This window comes from Pholcus phalangioides, unplaced genomic scaffold (assembly GCF_987345545.1).
Source record: "Pholcus phalangioides strain wild (caught in Gottingen) unplaced genomic scaffold, Ppha-v1.0 ptg000028l_1, whole genome shotgun sequence".
Taxonomy (NCBI): domain Eukaryota; kingdom Metazoa; phylum Arthropoda; class Arachnida; order Araneae; family Pholcidae; genus Pholcus; species Pholcus phalangioides.
Genome location: NW_028301618.1, coordinates 1078252 through 1097324, shown reverse-complemented (window position 1 = coordinate 1097324; position 19073 = coordinate 1078252). Strand labels below are relative to the sequence as shown.

The window sequence follows — 19073 nt, the reverse complement described above, 5'->3', positions numbered from 1 at the left end:
ATTATTGTATTGTATTGTAAGTTATAGTAAACAAGTAAACAAATAAAAAAAACCGCAAGTCAATATAATTTGATGATTGAAAGCTGATAACGTAGAAATAAAAGGAAATAATCATCGGCATCCATTCACCTTAAGCCACGTAAAAGTAAACAAAGTGCGGATAAAAAAAAAAGAAAACAGCCCGCTCGCGCGTTTTTGTGCCTCTTCTTCTATTTTTTCGTGATTGATGCGGCACCTGGGTTTCAACCACGAACATGAATTTATTAGTGATTTTTTCATTGAATACCTTATTGTTACTGCTGCCGATGGTTCGCGGAGACGATGACGACGAAGACGGGGTTGAACCCAAAACACCGGAAGAAGAGCTATACGGAGTCAAATTCGCCAAGCAGTGTGAAGGTTGGATCCAATTTATTGTCAACATATGTTCAACGCTCAACCTCAAACTTTTCTAAAGCCGGGTTTTACTAGGAGCAGGTTTTTCTGTGCCGCGCTCAACGTGATTCGCCCAGCGCGACGCGCCGTCCACTCACCAATGAGAAAAGCAGCATGACCGTTTTCCTACGGATCGCAATACTTCTCACGACAGCGTTTTACGTCCTCCAGAAGCAGTCGGCCAATCACGCCGACTGCTTCTGGAAGAGTCAAATGCGTCGTGCGCCTCGCGTTTTGCCGATATTCTCTTGTGTGTTTTCTTTTTCTTCCCTTCAAACCGGAGCATGCAGAGGACACAGAGTAGCTAAGGCCATGTACTATAATATAGCCGCCCTGATCTGATGCGCCACGCTAGGAAAACGCGTTGCGTGATTATGTAATACGTTGCTGCCGACGCGAAATTATACTGCTCGGTTCACGTGGTGCAAAACACCTATTCCTAGGAAAACCCGGCTTTAGTGTATGAAAATGTGTTTTCAAAAATCGGTTGTAAAACGTTGGCATTACTACCCTATTCTGCGTGGCTGTCCAGTAGTGTAGGGTCTGGAGGGGGTCTAGGGGCTCGAGTAAGCAGTAGGCTGCTTTTTTGCATATGACTGAGCACCTACAGTATTTTGTAATATGTGGCTGAGCAACCAAAGTGTTTTGTAACATGTGGCTGAGTGTCCTAATTATTTCGTAACATGTGGCTGAGCATCATAAATATTTCGTAAAATACGGCTGAGCATCATAAATATTTTGTAACATGTGGCTGAGCACCCACATTATTTTATAACATGTCGCTGAGCATCCACAGAATTTTTTAATCACAGAGGATGCGTACCTGTTTATGTTGTGTATGGCAGAAGACTTTTCGGAAGTTAAGTCCTACTCCTTGCCGGATCTTTTGGAGACCTATTTATGCTATGTATGGTAGATTTGATTAAGTCACATCACCGACTTGCAGTATCGTTTGAAAATAATAAAACAAAAATGACTATCGCCCAGGTGCTCACTTTATTCAAATCCTGGGTATAAAGTGATTCAAAATTGGGCTGCGCAACTACATCACTGGTGTTTGCCAAAGTGGGCAATATTTCCTGCTGGGGATTATGGAATGATCCAGGGGTGCTCAGTAGAAGCCTTTTGGTTGGCTAAAGTTGGGGGAGGGGCGATGAGAAAAAAGGTTCTAAAGAAGGGGGGGGGGTGATGGAAAAAATCTTTGGGAACTGAGATACACGGTCAGCCAGGGCAAGAATTTTTTAGCACCCCCCCATTATAAATGTTGAACCAATGCATAAAAGAAGATAAGGGGTGAATTGCATGCCCCCCCCTTTTTTGTCCAGCTCAGATGCATATTTACAGAAGCACTTGGCAGGCTATAGCCCAGGGTGGTAAGTTCGGAGGGGCGTTAGATTCGAGGAATGAGTGGTCCAGACAAATATTAGAACATGGGAAGGGTGGCGAAAGTTTTTACACAGCCCACAAGTAATAAAACCGAACCATAAATCTGCCCCTGTCTGGAGAGCGAGGGACTAGGCCAGTGAGTGGCAGACAAGATTTGCCAGCATGTGAGTGAACAAAAGAGGGTGCAGACATGTGAGGGATCAAGAATGACCAGGAAAGCAAAGAACCAGTCAATGAGTGACCTATAGAGCAAAGGTCCAGGTCAGGGAGCAACCAAAAGAGTGACCTGTAGAGTTTGAGCATGGGAGTGACCTAGAGATCAAGACACCAGGTTAGCGAATGACCAAAATAGTGTGTTAACATGTCAATGACCCATAGAGTGTGAGCATGGGAGTGACCTAGAGATCAAGACACCAGGTTAGCGAGTGACCAAAATAGTGTGTTAGCATGTCAATGACCCATAGAGTGTGAGCATGGGAGTGACCTAGAGATCAAGACACCAGGTCAGTGAGCAACCATAAGAGTGACCAAAATAGTGTGTAAGCATATGAAAGAAAACCAAAAGAATGACCACCTATAGAGTGAGGGACCAGGTCAGGGGAGTAACCTAAAGAGAGTGTCTGGGTGTAAGAGTGACCATGATTGTTTCTTTGATCAAGAGACCAGGTCAGTGAATGACCTAATGAGTGACCTGGAGCGTGTGTAATCCTGTGAGCAACCAAGCGTATTTACAGGGGTGGGGTAAAGCAGGTTATAACATAGGGCTGCAGATTTGAGGGATGAGTACTCAAGAAAATTAGATTAGAAAGAGTGTACAGCCCACAGGGGTAGCGAAACCTTAAATCGGCCTCAGGTCCAGCATCTGTGGTGCCAGTCTCCTCGATTGCGTTTTGTCCCATTATCCACAAGTTATGACAAAGTTTACCACATGGTCGTTTCTTTGTTCATTAACCGCTATTAAAGAAAAACTACACTGTACACATAGGCGGAGATAGACTTGAAACTCTGGGGGGGGGGGGCAAGGCCATTATTGCTGGGGGGGGGGCACGATGATGATGATGTCAATTCAATAAATGTATACATTAGATCTGCCCACTCCACTTTTGAATGCTGAGGAGGCAATGCCCCCACACCCTCGTATCTCCGCTCATGACTGTACAGTAAATTGGGATGACAGCCAATAACAGACGATAATAACCATCTATTTGTGATGATTAGTGGCGAGGTAACTTTGAAGGGTATTTTCAATTGTTATTATGGTCATTTTGGCCGCTATTATTAATTAATGACAATGATCACCCCGGGACAAGACATTGACTTAAAGGGGTGGGCCCTGGGCAAAGAAGTCCATTATGCCATTTCCAAAACTAGGGTCAACAATGTTTGATTGGTTTGCATTCATAAATTGTTTGAATTTGGGGACCCAGGGCAGTAATTGGGCTCGGGTCATCCTGATAACTTACCAGAAGCATTAACGCTGCGTTTCTCCTTAGAAACGTTACATGCAATACTTATTTTTCTTGACATTTAATTGTTTTCTTTTATTTTTCGTTTCCATAGTATGCAAATACTTTGTCATCGAGTTAGAGAACAAGTTGTCAGAAACGGGAAAATCGCATGATGTCATTGAAACAGGTTATCAAATGGACTCGTCTCTGAGGAAGAAGAAGAAATATGCCCAATCGTAAGTTCAAGTTTTACATTATACAGTCGAGCTCACAGTTGTAGCGAAGTTGCATGGGAATGTGAAAAAATGTTAGCAATATCCGATATTCATTATAAATAAATATAGGAACTGGTTATAAATTTCAAAAGGGTCAACCCATCCGTGCAGAAGCTAGTGGAAGTGCTTTCGGAACCACATCTTTACTGGTTCCAAAAGTCTTTTTCTGATTTAGAACAAATCAGAATCATTGTCTGACTGCCGATGAATGAGGGATTGTAAGCAAACGCTGTCACATTTATGTTTTTGACAAAATGGCAGGAAAACTTGAACAATGCTATTGCCTTAAATTTTGTGTGAAGCGCAGTGATGCCCCAAGTGGGGAACGATTTAATAGACTTGCAAAATAAAGGAATGGGCACCCACACTGATAAGGAAGTTTTGCAGTTGCTTCAAAAGATGGCAGCATGTCAATGGAGAGTGAAGCCTGTTTTAATAGGCCCTGAACATCCAGAAATGAGATCGTCATCGACTAAGTGGGGACTCTGGTGCTGCAGGATCATCGAATCACGATCAGAGAACTTGCAGACGAGGCGAGCATCATCATTGTGTCTCTTCATTCTATTTTGACTGATTTGGTCTTCGGAGATGAAGCACATGTGCAAAGTCATGCTGACCGTCTTCTTTGACTCCAGTGGCACGGTTCATCACGAGTATGCACCGCACGGCACAACCATTGCCAAGGAGTACTACTAAAAGGTTCTACTACTACACCACACACGCACCTCACCCATATTCCTTTGTAGAACCTCTAACGAATTGATATGTTGGAGTGTACGTGTAGTGAAACCTGATGTGAAGTTTGTTTCTGTGTAATGCTTGTTATGAGTAGTGCTGCCATCTGCCACCAGTTTTTTTTTCTAACTATAAGTGTTATGATTGAATAATTATATCGTTGTAGGTATTGTATTGCCTGTTGCTCTCTGTGGCAAGACTTTTTAATGGAGAGATCGGCTTGCGTTTGCGCCTCAAAGTTTGGTATCAAGAGGTTCCGTACCACAGTTGGCAGCTCCATCATGATTAATACAGTTGCGTTCTTCTGTTGCAGTGTTGGTTTTGTGTGGTTTCCAACTTCAAGGTGCGAATACGAGCTGATCCCCTATTTAAAAAGTCTCGCCACAGAGAGCAGCAGTCCTATAATGGTTCAATTATTCAGTCACTCATAGTTAGAAAAACTGATGGCCGATGGAGCACTACATGTAACAAGCACTACACAGAAATAAACTTCATGATAGGTTCATAACACGTATGCGGACATTCCAACACGTATCAATTCAGTAGAACTTCTACAGAGGTGCATGTCTGGTTTAATAGTAGGCAATATGACTATGCAAATGTATACTCTTTTAGACTAGTTCGGAGGTTCTCAAACCGTGTGCCCTGACATGCTTTCAACTTTTATCGCAGAGCAGCGGCCCATGACGAACTTTTTTTGAAATGATTCTTTGTTAAATTGCTCCGGGGAGTCTTTATTAAGGAAAGGGGGTGCCGCGCGTGTGTGTGTGTGTGGGGGGGGGGGGAGTTTCAGAACCTCTGGATTAGTTGAACTTGTCTCTTTCAAATACACGTTATAGAACAAATACCATTTTTCTTTCTTTACGAGTTACTCAAATTCTTGGTGGTCTGATGATTTAACGGAATTAATTAAGAAAAAATTTTTGGTGAATGAATCTTCCATGAACATAGACATACATTTGGGGGGGGGGGGTCTGTCCGAACCTTTTTCGTAGTGTCTCGTTTTTGTGAAAATAATCCATAATTTTGTGAGAAACAAAACAATCTAGTTAATTTTGTGTAAAAGTAACGAAATTTAAAATTTATGGTTTTGTTAATTTGTATTTTGAGAAGGATGACCTCTGGATTACATGAGTTAAAACTGTGATTCAATATAACGCTAGAATTCTGCAAGATAAATAGTGGCGTTAATTTGGAGTTGTGTTTGGTTCGTTCTGTGTATATATACAGTGCACGGCAGTGAGTACTATTACAATATGTTCCGTTTGATAGAGCAGGACACACATGACAACTTTTTTCATATTGCTAGTTCCCCGTTCACCATAAACCACCAACAAAGACTTGCGTATGTTCACCTGACCTGTTTTTTGACCTTCCTGTGAATGTTGACCACATTCAACGCTTTCAGTTGGAAGAAACTGACCAAGAATTTAAAAATGAACTTTTTTTTTACCTTACGTATGTCTTCACTATGAGAACGCCATTGAAAAGCAGTGCTACATGTGCATGGATCATTGGTAATACATTGGAACCTCTCAATAATGGACACGTATGGGACTAAAATTTCTGTTGGAGCTGTCTGTTAATATACAGCGAAATGCGTTGGAGCCCAGTTTCGGGAGCTCAAAGAGTGTCCGTTATGGCAGTGGTCAGGTTTATTCCTCTTATGTTAATGGAAGGCTGGCCATACGTCTTTGAGAAATAAATGAGGAAAAATTAACCTGGCAGTTGAGAAACACAGCGTTATGGGAGGTCCCACTATGTATTATGCCCAGGGTTGGGATTTTGACATGAAAAGTGTAGAAAACTGGTTTAAACTGTCAAAAACCTAAATGAATGCTTTTGGATAATGTTTTGAACACGATGAAAACTTATTTTTTTGCATACTACAATGTTTTGTTTTTAAACATTAATTTATTAAAACATGCTACATTCTATTTGCATACCCAGATTGCTTTTAATGTTTCCCAACATTCGTTCATTTGAACGCATGACAACAACGAAAGGCTAGTACATATACCATATCATATCATACCATAGTCAAATTTAGTTATTCTTACTTTTGCACTAAGAATATAAGTCACAGGAGTTGTTTCTTAAGCATCGTATACAAGCCAGCACTACCAAATTAAAGGACATTTCAGTCCTACAATTTAGTGTTTTGATTGCTGACTATATTCTAATGTTATGTGCAATAAGGGGTATCGAGAGAAACAATGTCACTGTCCGCTGTTCATACAAAGTACGAAAGCCTGGATAACCAAGTGGAGATCGAGATGTAGTTCGGGAAGAAAATTCACATTCCTCAGTGTGGAATCGAACCACCACCGGTCAGTGAGAGATTAGTGGTTTGATTCCCCACAGAGGAATGAATTTTCTCGATCTCCACTTGGTTATCCAGGCTTTCGTACTTCGTAATAAGGGCATCGTTTTAAGTATCAGTGTGATTATGTAGTTAGATAATGTAATAACAGAAATCGCAACATTACATATATGGGGTGTAAAACAACTTTTTAAACACCTATTTGTTATAAAAAGAGTACAGCAGATGGTTCATATCAATACACATATATAAGCAGTCGAAGGAATTTTGGAAGGTCGAGAATCATTTTGAATTGAAGAATATCAAATAGTTCCTTAGTTTTTCCTTCAGCTTTTATGCTGTTCTGTATTCAAATTGTATATTTTATAAGAAAAGAAATGTATATATTGTACAAAAATATTCTGTAGAGAGCAGAAAATTATTAAAAAATCACATTAGGTAGTAATTTCTTTGTATAACACAAAGTTACTTTAAACATTACACGCAATTAACATGTGTATTTCCAATGGGAATTTTTATATTGAAAAGCAATATATATTTGAGGTTTTTGACCTGACAGTTCAAACCGTCAAAAACTGCAGTGTCAAAAACCTACCAACCCAAATTATGATCCAATTAGGACTTCGTAAAATTTTCAATAATTGAGACTTCGGGTCTCCTACATCCAGGTTGATAATAATAACTTATGGGGAAAAAAATGTGTGGCTCAACCATAGTTGCGGAATGTGCAAAATGAAAAAAAACCCACAAAAAACAAGAAACTTTCAGTTTGATTGCCTTAAAATTTCTGGTATAATGGCTGTGAAAACTTGTATGTTGCTGCATTCAGAATGAATGTTTCATTGGCATTGTATTTTCTACTATTACAGTGAATTGAGATTAGTGGAATCCCTCGAAGGAATATGTGACAGGCTTCTGGATTACAACATTCACAAGGAAAGAAAAGACAGTACTAGATTTGCGAAGGGCATGAGCACTACATTCAAAGTTCTGCACGACCTGGTGTAAGTGTTGTTACTTATTAATTATACTATCATCATCATCATCATCATCATGTCGAATGATGTGCAAACTCAAGCTGAGGACACCTCAGCATCAATGACTCCTCAGCGAAGAGTCTATGAAATATGTGAGCAATGACAAACTCCCATCAAGAAAGTGTGAAGTCGCTAGCGCCCATATTACCATATGTACCAGGGCTGGTACCGACATGCCCAGGGCACATAACAATTTTGACTAAGCATGTATTTTTTGTAACCACATGCCTAACGCTAGCAAAGAAAATAATGATTCGAGCATGTAAATATTTTGAGATTTGTTTGGCCCCATCATGCACTTCTTCTGTTCTGAAGTGTTTTACATTATTTTCTTTGTATTTCCAGCGATAAAGGTGTGAAGGTCGATCTTGGCATTCCTGAAGAGTTGTGGGATAAGCCATCAGCTGAAATAACAAATTTGAAATCACAGGTTAGTTAAATGTTGTTTGCTCATTTTTGTCACTCCACAGTCATTTTCTGCACACGAGGGCTAATTAGACCGGGACAGACCTACAATTTATTTGCTGATTCCAAGCCGCAGGCTTTTTTACACTCACAGAGAGGTTTGGTGCGCTAACCCCTCTATGTGGGATTCCCCGATGCAGCAATATTTTTCTGTGGTCATGCCGCCGTTTCTGTTGTACTTCTGTGTCAGGGAAGTTTCTGACAAGGTTTTATCTATCTCACGACACCTCTTAACATCCTTTGGTACCTTAGGCGAGTATCTTATCGACCTGGGCTACCGCACCCTAGTCAAATGTTAATGGGAGATTCTCTTTTGTGGGATAACAAATACAAATACAGAAGCCATAATAGATAAATTACCCAAGGTGGCAAGAAAAAATAAAGAAAAATCAATAAAAAGAAATAATAATGGGAGAAAAGCCCATAAAAATATAGTTATCATAGCGAAAATACAGTTACACAATGTTAATAAATCAGAAAAAAGTAACTAAACTACTCTGCCCATAGAAATGTGGTTGTTATTCATCTAAATATGGATAACTTCTCGATTTCTCCCACCTATATGTAGAGAAACATGTACTCTACACTTATTAATGCAAGATATACTGAAAACTTTTGAGGGATCCGTGTTTGAGTCCTGGTAGGAACAGATGAAATCTTTCCAAAAATTGGTATCTCTACCTAAACAGACGGTTTTCAGTATATCTTGTATATTCCCTACAGCTTATTGTATTTCCTCTTGAACGTGTCTATCGTGGAGGAATTTATGATGCTGGGACGCAGTGTTTTAATTGATGTCCAATGCAAACAATCCTTTCTCTTTCATACTATAGTCATCTTTTCAACATATTTTCTCTTTTCAAAATGACTTTCCTTCTTTGTAAACCTTTTCTAACTTCTTGCCTGCTTCGGTCACATTCTTCTTTCAGCTTAAGTCACTTGTTCTTTTCCAACTTTGCATACTCACCCCACCCCCACCAAAGACTGTCTGTGCCTCTGATCTTCGGCTGAAGCAGTCTTCTATATGTCCTAAATTACCCTTCTTAACATGTTTTACCTCTATTCTATTTTCACAACTATTGTATCCCGGAGGTGTCAGCTCTTGACTCTTCTCTCGGGTGTGTATCTGCCGAAGACCACCTGGAATGCCTTGATTGTCGGCTGCCTTCTTTGAGGAGGGCTTTTCTCGATTTGCCAAGAAGTTATTCCATCTTTCTTCAAAAGGGTGGAGTTTAAGGAAGGGTTATTTGGAGTTTGTCAGACAGGAGTTTGAACTATAGAGTTAAGATGAAAGTTGAACGAGCTTGTTGGTGATCCAGTTCAACAGACCAGATTATGGATAAGGACAAGGTTGAGAACTGACTTATTATTTGTGTCTCGATAGTTGATGTTGGCTCCAGGTTTATAATTCATTTTGTTTCCCTATTTAACTCCTATAATGTTTACTATTTGAATAAAACTGTAGTCATAACCAATTTAACATCTTTCTGAAGATAGAGTCTCCAAAACTGTATGGCATACACTAGGCCACAACGAACTAAACCTAAAAAAAGCAAAAGGATTACTCTAGGAAAACGCAAAGAGACATTTTTAAGAATCAAACAAAGTTTTGTTGAAAATTGCCACTTTTATTTTAAAAAAATACAGCCTACACTCGTGTATAAGCTGAGTTCATATCCGGATAGCAGACTGAACATGTAGTACACCCATGCCTTCTTGTCCCACATGGTAGCCATTGATACAATAGAAAAATGCATTATTGCTCTTGTCTAAAATGTTGTTCGAATAAAGAAGGGGGAGATTTTGAAGGCTCTTTGGTTATTTATCATCATGCCTTCCATATCTTTAAAATTTTCATGTTTTCTCTTTTAAATGTGTCTAATTTTTTTTGGGGGGGGGGTGGTTGACTTATACACAAATTTTTTGCCGTTTCGAAGGTCTTTAACACTAGAATGACTGGAATTTTGAACTACCTAGGATGATGGATAGGGGAAAAAATCAACATAAATTATTTTTCTTCACTGAAACTTCTTAAAATTGTACCTATTTAGTCTTCTTGACTTATTTTTTTGCAATAAACCTTGTTCATATATGAATTTTTTTTGCAAATTTGAGCAAAAGGGCTTGTTATGACAAAGACTAATCCTGTGTTTTGTTACTTTAAAAAGGTTTTGACTATGATTTTTAAGCTCCTGAAATTCTTAGCTTAATTTTCAATTGGCAGTCCACTGACAAGGTTCAAAGTATAATACTTTTGGGAAATTTCCAAAGAGATTGCATGTGCGGAATGAAAAAAAAAACCATGAATAGCCACCAAATCCTGAGCAATGTAAACTGCTTACGTGAAACAGCTTTTCGATGCCAATCACATTGTCCACTGAATCAATTCATTTTGTTGAAAGTATCAATTACACTCGTTAGCAGTGTAAATCTTAACGCATGGAGCCCACCGGCGTGACCCGGGGGGGCCTCAAGAAAAGAGGGGCTTCACAAAAATGACAACTAATTGAAATTTTTGAGAATTTTTTAGGTAGGGCCTCAGAAAAATCAGTTGGCCTGAGCCCCCCCCTCCCCTTAATGCTCTTAAGATGACCCTGCTCATTAGTAGAGTAATGAAATTTCATAGTTTCTGGCAGAAATTTCCTTTGTCTGCGAGTTCAATTTTTAGATCATTTGATCAGTTTTTGTCGTATCACGGTTGTTTTCTGCACATGAGGGCTAAATTAGACCGGGACCTACAATTTATTGCCGATTCCGAACGGCAGGAATTTTTATACTCATTGAGAGGTTGGTGCGCTAACCCCTTGATGGGGGACTCCCTGCGATAGCAATTTTTTCTTCGGTCATGTTTCCGTTTTTCAGTTTTTTGTATGTGTGTTCATGATACTCAAGACCTAAGTTTTCTCTGCTTACCAACTGTATAATTACTTTTTTTTCTCAGTCAAAAGCATGATGTGTGGGTAAAATAATGGCTCCCCACACCATCCGTCAGACCAGACACGACCCCACACCATCCAGCAGGGTTCCTAGACTGGGATATTTGGTTGCCCCCTATAGTGGATTTATAGTGTTATATAAGAAACACAAAAAATGATAAGAATCATCTCATCTCCTGTGCTGGAACCCTGCCCATTAGTAAAATCGGGAAAAATGAATATTCTTTTCATCTTGCGACATTGTATCAGCGAAGCAATGCAGCGAAAAAAATATTGCAAAGATCCATAGAAACACAAAATGAATTGAATAATGTATGATGACGAGCTTTTTCAAAAGTGTGCCTTTGAATGATACAAAATATGTACTGGAGAAAAGCAAATACCATGATATGAGAAATCTGTTCCCTCAATATGTTTGCATAAGAAGACCGACCATTTCAACATGTTTTCCAATTATATTCAATAGTTAAATATCTCTATAGTGGTACTGTCATTCTAGGTATAACTTCATTTTACCACCGAACTAAGAAACCTGTAACATTTATATTTCAGGAATTTAAGATCCTTCCCAAGATAACAAAATTCATGAAATTTCAACAACCTGAAATGAACCGTTTGGGCATAATCACATTTCAAAGTAGCTTTGCGGCCAAAATCTGTTGTTCTAGTGTTAAATAAAGAGGGTATATCTTATACATGGGTATATATGGTACTTAAAGAAATGGAAGCAAAATACATGTGTGTAGTTGACATGAGAAAGGGGTTAAAATTGTGAGAATTTAATTTAATAAATATAAATTTAACATCATATACAGTGAAACCTGTTGCTAAGGTGTGGCGGTAGCGCATCTGACTTCCGTATCGATGAGACATGATATGAGATGCATGGCATTTAATTGTGAGGTGATAAAGAATATATTTACAGGTAAAAATTTACGAGATTAAGAGAGAGAAAGACGACATGTGAATGTTTTTCGTGTGAGAGCTGGAGCCGATCTGTTCTCATACACATGGTCCTTTGGACCCTCCGAAGGGACATCCGGTCACGTGATCATCTCGTGTTTCAGTACAGAATGTACTGAGATTCTTTCATGTGACCAGAGCGTGCTTGGTAAGAGAGCCAATGTGCAAAGTATAATAATATATATAAGAATATTGAGGCTCTACACTGTCAAAGACTGACACCATATGAGATGGAAACCTGTCTTAAATGGAACCAAAACGTAGTCTGTTCAATGATTAGTTCTTTGATTTGCACTTTTATAAAAAGCAAATCTGTCTAAAATAGAATATTATTTCAGTCTATTGATGTTCCCTTTTGTACAGGTTTCATTGTGTATCAAAATCTTGTTTTATACAGCTTGCCAGAAATCGCCAAATCTTCTAAATTTGTGACCCTCAATTTTTCCGGGTGCCAGATTATGTTTGGTGATATAGTACATTGTTTTTTCACATTGTTGTTTCTCTTTTCTAGTGTGAAAATTTGTTGGAGATGCATGAATCGGATATAGAAGATTGGTACTTCAACCACCAGGATGTGCCGCTAAAACAGTTCCTATGCATGGATAAATTTCTCCGCAAAGGGGATGATGGTAAATGCAAAATTTTTCTTTCATCATATGCGCCATTTTTTTTGGACTCTCTGAAGCAGACATACTTGTTGCCAACATCTTGCAGAGGATTTATTGTGTTCCTCTCTGTTTTTCCCCCCGCTAACACCTTTATTCATTCCTGCTGTATGCGAGAGGGAATTCACATTCTAATACACTTTTGGTTGAACTGATGCGTATCAGACACGCACATCCCTTTTCTCACCTTCTGCCTTCAACAATAGGTAGACAAGATCACAGGTGATCAATTGCTTCCAATATGTTGCCAAAAAAAAGGGATTTGGAGAAAATTGCAGCTCAATTTGACAGTCTCCTCGAGAGAGATGGTTTTCCATGGTTTGGAATAATTCACCTGGGAAGAAAAGTGTCGTGTAAGGTGACGATGTAAGTCATAAAAGAATTATAGATTAGACTATGTGCATTATCCTCGCTATGAAATTCATTTCTGACTATAAAACTGAAATGCTGCATCATTAACAGTTCTCCTCCTAACAGAACATAATACCCCCCCCCCCCCCGCTCTGTCTTAATGAAGGCAGGATAGTCCAGATTCTACTGTATTTTTACAACTGAATGAAGAGTGAAAGTTATCAGGTTTCTTTCTTTGTTTACACCATATTGGAGCACTGCCCACGTGCAATCCAACTTTATGCAAATTCATTAAACTTCTATGGGAAATTGCTGTTTCAACCATTTATCTCTACACTTTCGAGACAGGGTTTTTTTTTTTTATAACTGAAATCTGAATTTTGTTATTCATGTCAAAATTAGTGCAAAGGCATATGCTAATTAGTTGTATAATCGTGTCAAAACTTTTTTGGACATTTCTTTCGTTCATATTTTATTTATTTTTAAAAAATTGCATTCTCTATACCTTTGAGATGCACTGTATGCGTATTCATCGTTTGATTATTTCTAGTGGCACCATGGTAATTTTTTTCTGCACACAATGATTAATCAGACCAGGATCAACAGTTCATTGCCAATCTAAATGGCAGTGTTCGACATTTGCTTTGGATACTGTACAAGGCTGTAGCAAGAGGAAGGGGGGGGACTTGGGGGTCTGGTCCCCCCAAAATGTGAGAAAATAACCAAAAAAGGGGAAAAAATATGGCCAAATCTATTGTTCTATCATTTTGGTCCCCCCCCCCGAAATGTAAGTGGTTCCCCCCTCCGAACAAAATTTCTGGCTACAGGCCTGATACTGTATCACCCGCCCATATCTTTCATGTTGGAGTTTATCCCCCATCCCCATGTATTTTCACCTATGAATTATACTAATAGTTTATGAACTTATTTCACTGATAGATCCCTTGCCAACATCTATTTGCTGCTCCCCACATGAGTCTAATAGAGAATCACTCTGAAGCACCAATATCACCAATTCACTACGATGCTCCTGACAATCGTTGCAGAAGCTCTTAGGGGCAGTGACTCACACTTTGATAATCACTGGATTATGCTAAAAAAAAAAATTGAATTTTTTTCTTGTTCATATTGGAACTAATTATTGACTCTGACTTCTAAAACTGGTCAGTAACTTGCTTTCTTTCCTCCGTTATAGGTTGTTTTGAGGACATTCTTCCACCCCCCGAAGTGAAGGACGAAGAAAAAGAAACCAAACCAAAAAAGAAGAAAAAGAAGAAAGGAAAGAAAAACAGCAATGAAAAAGACATTAAGAAAGACGAACTATAGAGAATCACACTTTTTTTTTCAAAAATAATTTTTTTTTGCATTTTTCCGAAAAGTGTCTTATTACTTACTATTAGAACTGCCATCAACAGTATTATCTGTGCAGACTGATGAATCAGGTCAAGAGACGAACAACGCGGATGAAACAAATCGCTTAAACTGTCTGCAAAAAATGCTCTATCCAGATGTAATGCATGTTTTCTGTCTCGAGATGTTAATTGTATCAGAGCTGTGTTTACAACTGACAATACTTTCCGAATGAAAAATCATTATTTAGATTGTAATCGTTATTTACCATAGATTTTTTGTTCATCCCAACCAATGCATTACTATAATGCTCGAATTTGATAATTTTTAATTATATTGCTAATTATTAATCTTTCCTAGTGGTATGATCTTTGGCTCACTGCATATCTACAGCCGTAACTGGGAGTCAAGAGATTCATTCATTCCTTTATAAAATAACAGAGATCTCTTCAATTCGTTCCACATTCCCACGATATAAGTATAAAAAAATTGATTGACATCCAGGGTTTGTCTTAATACAATAGACTCACTCAAGCAGCTCCTCTCGGTGAATTGGGGGAGGGCTCTGATCATCCTTGCATAGCAATTCACATTAATAGTGTCAATAGTGACTTTATAGGGGATGCAAGACTTGTCTTAATGTGTGGATCCATAAGGTCATGGGGTCCCCTCAAGTGCATAGAGCAATGGTTCTCAAACTTTTGCCATCCACGACTCCCTTGCTTAATCCATTGCTCGTCTGTGGCTTCCCAGAATAGTATAGTAGATATTCTCACACATACAATTTGAAGCATTAAAAGAATCATTTCGAAACACAAATGGGTGCACAAATCAATATCTTCATCTCGTCGCGACAACCCCTAGGAGCCGCAAGGCACACTTTCAGAAACACTGGCATAGAGGGACATCACAATATATGATGAGATTTATCAATAATTACCAAGAGTAACTTTGTTAATCTGGTAGACAAGCACTTCTAGCGAGATAGGGAGCCCCTGAAACTTTGTCACAGACTCACTCAAGCAGCACCTCTTGGTCAATAGGGGGTTCTGATGATCCTTGCAATGCAATTCACATCAATAGAGACATTATAGGGGATCCAAGGCTTGTAGTAATGCATGGATCCCCAGGACACCTCCTATGTGTCATCTCAAGTGCATAGAGGGACCCCATGACAATTTATCACTATAATTTTCAAAGTAACTATTATTTCTGGCATTTCTAGTGAGGTAGGAAGTCCCTGGAACAGCATTTTGCCACAGACTCACTCAAGCAGCCCCTCCTAGTAAACGGGCACCTTGATTCTGATGATCATTGCATAGCAATGGGTATCAATAGTGTCAGACTTTATAGGGGACTCAAACTTCGTCATAATGCTTGGATCAACTAGGTCACCTCCCAGGATCCCTTCAAGTGCATAGAGAGAGCCTCGTAATAATGAGATTTATCACAATAATTTTAGAGAGTACCTGTGTAATCTGGTTGACAGGCATTTCCGGCTAGGTAGGGGGGGGGGGGCCCATCCCCCTGGAACATCGCTTTGCCCAGGAGCCTGTTGGGGTTATTTAGACAGCACCTACCCTATGCTTTAATTTTTGGTCAAGGCAATGCTAAAAAAAAGTTGCCTCTCCCAGTAAAAAGTTGTGGCGAACAGTGTGAAAATCCTCTGGTTATGGCCGATAATGATATTTCTGATGCAGGGGCGGCTTAAGCAAGGGTGCAAGGGGTGCAATGCACCTGGGCTGCAGGTTGTAAGGGACGTCACGTTAGTTAAGACCCCAAAATTTAACACAGTAAAAATTCACATGACACGCTTTTGAGTCATACCTCGACAACGGAAATGTTGAGAAGATAGACACAGGGCCTCTGACCATAACTTTGATTACTCACAAGTCGAAACATTCATGATTCAAGGTATCCTTGTACCCAATGAATCTGATGTAATGATTGTAACATCTTGAATGAATTATGAGCAATATTATTGTTATACTAATATAAGAATATGGCACGCCGATTTTTTCTGATAAGTGATATTTTTTTCTTCTGATGATTGTCTTCCATATTTGTATGCTTTTGAACATAACTTGAAGTCGTTGGCCACCCTAATACGTGAAACGAGCTCAAGAAATTTCACATTACATAATGCTAGTCATTTATCATTTACCATTTTAGAGCATGAACTGATACTGTAGTTAGCAATCATCACAACTCTAAGGTTGATCTTGGCTATTGAGCTGCGATCCATAATCGAGAACAGAGCCAGATGTTTTACCTGACGCTGATGGCAAACCTAATTAATTAATGTTAACATGATGATTCGCGTAGTTTTCGATGGAATCGCCTGGTTCCCATTCTTAATTACTGACCTCAGCTTGATAGCCGAGAAGAATTGGTATAATCAGCGAGTTGTTTGCATCAAAAACCTATGACAAACATTGTTTCGGGGATATTGGACCGTCATGGTTGATAATTCTTTCTTCATGGTGTTTTGTTTGCGTGAGTGCGTCTGGTAAAGGTGGAAGCTATATGTTTCAGACATCATAATCATTATCGCTACCAGTGTGAATGAAACTCTCAACCATGATGGCCTAATATCCCCCTGAAGTTGGTGTCCATGAAGGCCTTGCATACCCATGATATATTTTTATGTATTCACTCTTAGAGAAACAAAATTTGAGTTAACTGTCAATACTATTTTTCTGCGTCTTGTTGCCTCCATGTTTCTTGTTTGTCGAGATAGATTAATTAACTCCAAATTCATGTACAAAATGGCCATGTATGAACGAAAATATTTCACTTAATTTTGTGTCTCTGTGTAAGTTAGAGTTGAGTTTTGCGTATTACTATTATTATTGTCCGTTTGAAACATTCAATAACATTATAGTCTGACTATTTTCCGAATCCATGTAACTAAAGGCAGATATGACTTTACATTTTTCTTGGGAAATATTTTGTCTTGGTGCCATCTATTTTGAACGTTTCATATTTGCATTTTTTTTTGTACATTTTGCATGAACTATTACAGTTTTCCCACCACTTTTTCGAAGTGTTTTCTTTCTTTTGTTGCGAGTGTGTTGTCTCTGCTAGTGGTTATTGTATTACAGTGAAACCTCTCCCAAAAACTGTCACTAATAGTAGTTATTGTTGTTATAAGAGATGTTCAGTATTTCCGAAAAGAAAATCGAAATTTTTGTTTACTCGTAAAGCTATTACAGGGCGTAGATACTCGCTTCAAGTACCAAAGGAATGGATGTTTAGAGGTGTCGCAGGCCCGTCATTTCGGGAGGAAGGGTCCTTGGCTTTTGAAAATACACTAAAAATGGTGTATATAAACTGAAGAGCCAAAAAAACTGGTACAGGCATGCGTATGCAAATAAAGAGATATGGAACCAATCAGAGTACGGCGCTGCGGTCGGCAACGCCTATGTAACACAACAAGTGTCTGGCATAGTTGTTAGATCGGTTACTGCTGCTACAATGGCAGGTTATCGAGATTTAAGTGAGTTTGAACGTGGTGTTATAGTCGGCGCACGAGAGATGGGACATAGCATCTCCGAGGTAGCGATGAAATTTGGATTTTCACGTACGACCATTTCACGAGTGTACCGTGAATATCGGGAATCCGGTAAAAAATTAAATCTACGACAGACATCGCTGCGGCCGGAAAAAGATCATGCAAGAACGGGACGACTAACGAGAATCATTAAACGTGACAGACGTGCAACCCTTCCGCAAATTGCTGCAGATTTCAATGCTGGGCCATCAACAAGTGTCAACCATTCAACGAAACATCATCGATATGGGCTTTCGGAGCCGAAGGCCCATTCGTGTACCCTTGATGACTGCACGACACAAAGCTTTACGCCTCGCCTGGGCCCGACAACACCGACATTGGACTGTTGAGGACTGGAAACACGTCTGACGAGTCTCGGTTCCAATTGCTTCGAGCTGATGGACGTGTACGGGTATGGAGACAACCTCATGAATCCGTGGACCCTACATGTCAACGGGGGACTGTTCAAGCTGGTGGAGGCTCTGTGATGGTATGGGGCGTGTGCAGTTGGCGTGATATGAGACTCCTGATACGTCTAGATACGACTCTGACAGGTGACAGGTACGTAAGCATCCTGTCTGATCACCTGCACCCATTCATGTCCATTGTGCAATCCGACGGACTTGGACAATTTCAGCAGGACAATGCGACACCCTTACACGTCCAGAATTACTACAAAGTGGCTCGAGGAACACTCTTCTGACTTTAGACACTTCCGCTGGCCATCTAAATCCCCAGACATGAACATTATTGAACATATCTGGGATGCCTTGCAACGTGCTGTTCAGAAGAGATCTCCCCCCCCTCTCTCTCACTCCTACGGATTTATGGACAGCCCTGCAGGATTCATGGCGTCAATTACCTCCAGCACTACTTCAGACATTAGTCGAGTCCATGCCACGTCGTGTTGCGGCACTTCTGCGGGCTCGCGGGGGCCCTACACGATATTAGGCAGGTGGACCAGTTTTTTTGGCTCTTCAGTGTATATGCCTTTACAATGGTTTGTCACTGCTCTAATCCTCCCAGTAATTGAAGAAGCGCCGGGTATTTTTGCTAGTTGAGAATAAAAAAAAATTATAAAATTCTCCAAAGGGGAATAAAAAAAAATATCTAGACTTCCTATTCTACAATTATATAGATCAGTGGTTCTC

The 19073-nt window shown here is 39.5% G+C and overlaps 1 protein-coding gene across 1 annotated transcript; it reads left to right on the top strand.

Annotated features, from left to right (window-relative positions):
- On the top strand, window positions 1–17409 carry CNPYb (FGF signaling regulator protein canopy b). Its single transcript, XM_089252088.1, has 6 exons — window positions 1–399; window positions 3382–3505; window positions 7472–7606; window positions 7985–8069; window positions 12515–12632; window positions 14215–17409. Exons 1-6 carry the CDS (start codon window positions 255–257, stop codon window positions 14343–14345), a joined length of 738 nt encoding a protein of 245 aa, XP_089108214.1. The 5' UTR covers window positions 1–254; the 3' UTR covers window positions 14346–17409.
- The last annotated feature ends 1664 nt before the right edge of the window (window positions 17410–19073 follow it).